Genomic DNA, 6,870 nt, shown 5'->3' on the forward strand with positions numbered 1-6,870 from the left:
TAAGATTTTAATTTTTTCATCTCTAGGGATACATGTTTTGGTTCGGTGCTGATGATATAGACTGGCTGGTAAGAAGACCAGCCAGTAGGTGGAAATTAAGACTTGAAAATAGTCTCAAGAATTCACTTTTCTTACCTATGCACTGATTGCTGTTACTGCTGTTGGATTGAAATCCTTGAGTGCAGTTGCACCTATAAGAGAGGTACTCGTTCATACAAGTGCTACTCTCCCCACAGACTGGCTCTCCAGACATCTGGCATTCGTCTATATCTAAAACATTCAGAAATCATACGCATTATAAAATGGTAAACCTAGATGCTTGCTGGATGGTGGACGCAGGATAGACCGACATGGCGCTAAGCCGGTAACCGAGAAAAAAAGAGAAATTTTGCCGGAAACTTATGTAAAGAGGAGCAAGTATATTAATTCTGGAGTAGATTTGTTGATGGTTATTATAAAATGGCGGTTGGCGATCGCTTAGATCAGAAAACCTTTTTTTATTTTTTTTTAAGACGGCACTGCGATTTGTTATTTGCCTAAAAATCAAAGACTAATACACCTTTCCAAGACATGCAAAATATTGTATTGACATTTTGGGCCAATTTAAATGTTTTTGAAAAGCATACATAATAATTTGACTAGATCACAACAAAATATTGTCAACACGACTTTCCTAGAAAAGAGGTAATAATTTCTTGGAAACTTGACATAATAAATTCATGTATTCAATTATGGTAATTTTCTGCATGCTTCTGTCCATTAGAAAGTCGGACATCAGGCAAAATATTTTGCCTGACGACAATTTCACCTGGCCAGAAGTCAATATTCCGAGTCATTGCTAAGTTTACAAATATCTAACTATTGCGAAGACGAGCATATTTTTGTAACATCACTACTCAAATTCAAAAATGTATAAATCAAAATCAACGACAAAAACATGGCATTGAAACTTTGAAGATTTTGCTCTACCAGAAACCTTTCTGGAGAGTGCTCAGTGTGGTCATCATCACTCTGAAGTTAGTTTATAAAAGCAATTTATTGGGGCAGATTAAAAAAGACCTCTGACATCAGTTTTACCCAGGGGGAATCAACTATCGGACCTAAAAAACAACATAAACTAATGAGATCTCTTGATAACAAACCAACAATTCTGATCGGGAAATTTTTTTTTTATAAAACTGCAATCATGTATCGAGAAAAATTTTCAAACTTCTTTCAGGCTAACAGGAGAATATGACCGCATTCTTGTATTCTCAATTCTAGAACACCTTAAATGAAATATTTTAAATTGAGGCCTCAAACTTAGTTTCATGGGCAAGCTTAATAAAAAATAAATTAAAGTTACCATCTCCTAAAAATTTTCAAACCGATATTCAAAACGGTTTTTCCGAAAAGTTAGTTTGTAGATATGGTAACGTGGTAACTTTTCAGTAAGCCTCCCTACCTATACAATGGTTGTCCTTGCCCTCTTTTATTGGCTGAGCTCCCTCAACACAACCAGTGCAGATTGCCCCTCCCTCGACATCCAGGCACTTGGTCAAGTATTTGTCCGCGCAATAAATGTATCCATGACTCAAACAACTCCATGCAGACTCTAAAATCGGCTAAATTTCATGTATAGGTTAAGTGACAAGGTTTGAAGTCATTGCCCAGGTCGTGGTTTTTGTTCGTCGTCGTCTATTGTGCAGTCCTTGACCCTTTTTGAACGCACACAGGGTGTATGGTGCGGTGTGTTCAAAGATACACAGCCGAGGATTTTTTAACGAGCAACATAATTGCACCAGTGCCTACGATTGAGCAAAAATTTGGCCCCATAGACGCACTTAATTCTGATAAATAGACGGATCACGTTGTACAATATACAAGAGCCACGTTCTGCCCCACAGACGAGAGAAAAACTTCGTCATAGGCGAGCTTAAAACTCCGTGAAAGTGAACTAATGATCCGAATCCTCATCAATGTTCAACATGTTGTTACATTTTCAAAAGTGAAATAATAAAAAAGTCATAGTTATTTAGCTTGCTTGTTTTGTCACCGAGCTACAAAAAAAGCTGAAAAAATTTTTCCAAAATCTGTTTTACAAAATTTCTTTTTTAAAAAAGGTTTAAAACTCCTGCAAAAAGTAAGGTATGAGAGCATTGCCTATATTATATACTACTACGTTTTCTTACATTTCAAGACAAACGTAGCGACGTGATCGTAAGTTTTAAACCAATCAAACCGAATATTTCCTAAGTTTCTATAAAGAACACATAGAAGCTTTCTTAGATAATAGAGCACAACTGTTTCTCCTGCGCAAAAACGTTGGCACAAACAAAACTATACAGTCTGAAGCTTCTTTTCCCATAGGCAGAAGTTTTGCTTGTTTATGGAGAGTTTGTTGCTCCGATAATTTTTTCATCATAGTTGCATAGTTACGTCGATAATTTTTCTTTCAATGGTTGCGTGGTTACTTGCGACTCATTTCGCCCATTAATTATAGCCAGATACAGGTCTAAATTAAATTATCTACACAACTGACCTAACTAGTGGCAAATTGATATAAAATTTATTCATCAACTTCAAAAAATTAAGACCACTTTTCGACGAATGAAGCTATTCTAATGAACTTTAAAGATCTCTAGAAAAAGAATTACGGGAGTTCGGACATGATTAAAGATCGAGATCTCCCAATTATTTTATCAGCCGAATTTCATTTTAATATTGACCCTCTTCTGTCTTCAGTAACTTTTAAATAAATGGTTCTTATATATAAACTGTGAAAGTCTTTACTTTTTCAAAAATCTCATCAGTACGTTTGGTTTTCAGACGTAATAAATTTTTGGTATATGAGGCTTCAGACTTATGACCCTTTCAATATATTGGGTTTTCAAAAGTAGGAATTTGTAAGTTTGATTTTTAGAGGTAAAAAAGCATCAATCTAGAAAAATTCCTGAGGAAGTGATCTTATGTACGTGTTTTCTCACAACTATATTAAACCTCAGTGGTGAAAGTGAACTAATGATCCAAATCATCATCAAGGTTGAAAGTTTTTGAAAGCGAATTAATTTTAAAAAATTCTAGCTATTAGCTTGCTTGTTATGTCAACGAGCTTAAAAAAAAGCTGCGAAAATTTCCAAAATCTGTAAAAAAAAAAATCTATAAAAATGTTTGACTCTTGCAAAAAAAAGGTATGAAAGCATTGCCTATATTATATCCTATTTCGTTTTCTTACATATAAAGACAAACGTAGCGACGTGATCTTAAAATTTATCCTAACCAATAATACAGACTATTTCTTAAGTTTCTTAAGAGAACACATAGAAGCTTTCTCAGACAATAGAGCACAACTGTTTCTCCTGCGCGAAAATATTGGCACAAACAAAACCATACAGTCTGAAGCTTCCTTTTTCATAGTTAAAATTTTGTTTGCTTATGGAGATTCTGTTGCTCCGATAATTTTTTCATCATACTGGTTGCATGGTTACTTTCGATTCATTTCGTCAATTAATTATAGCCAGATACAGGTCTAAACTACGTTATGTAAACAACTGACTTAGCCAGTGGCAAACTGAGATAAAATTTTTTCATCAACTTCAAAACAATGAAAGACCTTTTTTCGACGTAGGAAGCCATTCTACTGAAGTTTATAGATCTTAAGAAAAGAATTAGGGGAGTTCGGACATAATTAAAGTTTGGGATCTCCCAATTAATTCATTAGCCAAATATCATTTTATTATTGAGCCTCTTCTGTCCTCAGCGACTATTAAATAAATGGTTCATCATATATATATATATATATATATAATATATATATATATATATATATATATATATATATATATATATATATATATATATATATATATTGGTTACAATTAGAGGTTATCATTTTGGATGATTAAAATTTGGACATGAATTTGGTCAAACTGAAATACTGACTGGCCGTTATTTTGTCTCCTAATCGAACTTCAAGAGTCTCAACTATTTGTATACCAGTTTTATTTTTAATAAATGCCATTGGACGCAATGAACACTTTAGGGCTATTTTTCTGACAATTTTTGATTTCTGGACATTTTGATCATTTCTTTTGGCTATTTTAAAACTTTTTTGACTAAATTTAGCGTTCTCCAAACCTACTTCACACATTTTCTCTGTTATTTTAGAACTTAAGTCCGGAATTATTTTGAGACATTTTTGGCGCCACTTTGAGACAACTTTCTGGCTAATTTTTATTTTTTTTCCGGTCCTTTTTCGACAATTTTTGTGCTAATTTTTGTGTTTTCGGACCATTTTTTGGCTATTTTGAGACGTTTTTAGATTTGTCCAATTGTTGAATTCGACCAAGACTTACATTTCGAATTGCACGTCTTCGTGAACACTTGCATTTTGCACGTCTTAGCCAAGACTTGCAATTCGACTTGAAAATCGTAGTCAAGACTTGCATTTAGACATGCACCTCTAGGCCAAGAGGCGCACTTGGAGAATAAGACCGCATTTAGACCGCTGAGTGTAAACGTGACATGATCATAAGTCTGATACTGTACTGATAAAAGACTTGCAATTAGATGTGACCTGTACTAATACTGAATTGCCGTTAGGTCCGGGTATAAAATACTAATTTTCTACCACTATTTATTCCCTGAATAAGTTGAAATATAAATCCTCAACCTCTCGAGTCTTCCACATTGTAAGCGAGGACACAAGAGCCTTCTCGAGTGAATAAGTCTTGTGTTAACTTTTCTCAACTTTTCCAACTTTTTATAAGTCTGCAATGCTCCGCTACTTTTTAGTAGCTCCGTAATCATCTTTTAGTAATCATCTTTTAGTAATCAAGTTTATAAAAATCATTATCAATGAAAAAACATGCTTTAGGATTTAGTTTGTTCACATGGTTGAAAAAAGTTCAACCGTGAACAAAAATTTCTACAGGCGGAAAAGAGAACAGTTTCTCTCTGCTACTTACTTCTCAATATTCCGACAGAGAACAAAGTCGCTTTCGTTTCTTCACATGTCGTGAACTCTGTATTAACCAACACGTGACATACCTCATTCAATGGCGTGAACTCTTGCGACTGCTCAGAATCATATTTACTGTCAAAATTGACCCCCATTCCACAAAAATGACTCGACGGACAAAATAGCCCAATTGCCCATTTGAACGTTTGCATTCTACCCAAGCAATTTTCCTCCGTTAAAGAAGGGTGGGACGTTACGGTATAGCTAGCGAGGGGAATTTTAAGCAGGTCAAGCTGACATCGAGTAATTGATCGCAAATTGAGGCATTTTTCAGATGATAGGATTTCTGCAAACTTCAGCGAACAAAGCGAAAATATAACAAAATCCTTCAAAGTTACCTCCATCGGTTATAAAATTTCTCTAGGAGTACAATAAAACTTTAAATTACAGAACTAAATCACAGAACTTTAATTTATAGAACTAGAAAGAATGATACTCAAACGTTTTTGATGTGAAAAAAATGACGAACAAGCAAAATATTAAATTCAATTACGAATCAAAACATTGGACAATTTGTTCCATAAATTTAATATTCAATGGAGAATAGAGTCATTGTTACGATGTCGTAAGACCGAGAACCTTAATTATTGATGAAGAAAATGACCGGTTAATGGCATTTGGAACTACTCTTAGAGAGGACTTGGAACCAAAACAAGTTTTTGAAGTGGGACATTTATTGCAGTCTGTTTTACCTAACTATGTCCATATTGATTAACAAATAATGGAAAAAATGCACATTTGGTCATATCTTGAATTTTTATCAATTACGACTTCTATGCAGCCAACTACCAACTTTGAGATGTGAAAATGGAAGCTCAGAAGAATTGAAGCAATGCTCGGTTTAAAAACACGTTTCGTTACGAAAATTTGATCAACAACAAAACAATAGAAACCCTGCCTCTAAATTTCACATACATTTTATGCACTTTAACTTGTACTTTTCCACAATATACCCATGAGATCAACACTGAAAATGATGTGATATGGTTTCAGAAACGACTCAAATACGGCTTTGAAACTTAAAAGAAACAATGGGGCTCGTTAACGCACGTTCGCTTATATTGTTCCCACCCCGCTCATCCACATTCTTGGCTTAATTATCTATTCAGTATATAGGAAAAATCGAAATGATGAAGAGTAGATGTTTTGCTATTATATATATATATATATATCTATATATATATATATATATATATATATATATATATATATATATATATATTAATCTGCAAACATGTAAATTAAACTAACCACTTGGTTAATGTTACATGTTAGAAATTTATTAATCAAACATTATTTTTTTCTAATTTATAACAAACTAAGGTTCGGTTTTCGTAAAATAATTTAATAAAAAATATGTTTAAATCCTGCAACCCTTTTGTCTATTGGAACTCTTTCGTGTCGTTTAAGCATTTCCGCTGTAACTTTTTGTTTAAATTTGGTCTTCGACGTTTCTTTTCTAATTGTAATTGGAAGTCTGTTCCATTTTCGAATAAAGTTACGAACAATTGAACCATTACTCCATTTTGAGTTACATTTTTGTTCTAAGCAAAGGTTATGGGTTCGTTTGTTTACAATAATAGGCACGTTTTCTAAAAATCTGAAATGTTTATTAGAGCGATTTCTTGTTTGTTGGAGAATATTGAAAAACCTATTTAAAGACACCCGTGTTATTTGGAGCTCTGCTGGAAGAATTTTAGTCTCCAGAAGTAGATCTCTGGCAGTATCGTATTTGGTTTTCATAAAGCAAACTTTTATTCCCCAATTTGTCTGTTTGTTAATTCTGTCAATAGAGTAAATTTTGAAAAAAAATTGCGCTAAAATCTAAATGAGACAAAACTAGTGATTTAAAAAGATTTATTCTTGTTTTT

At 33.5% G+C, this 6,870-nt stretch overlaps 1 protein-coding gene across 3 annotated transcripts in view; it reads right to left on the reverse strand.

Moving 5' to 3' along the window:
- The window catches only part of LOC142344478 (uncharacterized), a 46,938-nt gene extending 41,517 nt beyond the window's left edge, over positions 1–5,421 (reverse strand). For all 3 annotated transcript variants that reach the window (XM_075396140.1, XM_075396139.1, XM_075396138.1), the window contains exons 1-3: positions 4,947–5,421; positions 1,445–1,594; positions 136–270 (exon numbers count right to left, since the gene is read on the reverse strand). In XM_075396140.1, the coding sequence (XP_075252255.1) occupies positions 136–270; positions 1,445–1,594; positions 4,947–5,343 (682 nt within the window). In that variant the 5' untranslated portion in view covers positions 5,344–5,421. The remainder of the gene's footprint in view (positions 1–135; positions 271–1,444; positions 1,595–4,946) is intronic.
- Between the last annotated feature and the right edge of the window lie 1,449 nt (positions 5,422–6,870).

This window comes from Convolutriloba macropyga, chromosome 8 (genome assembly GCF_964194025.1).
Source record: "Convolutriloba macropyga chromosome 8, txConMacr16.3, whole genome shotgun sequence".
NCBI lineage: Eukaryota > Metazoa > Xenacoelomorpha > Acoela > Convolutidae > Convolutriloba > Convolutriloba macropyga.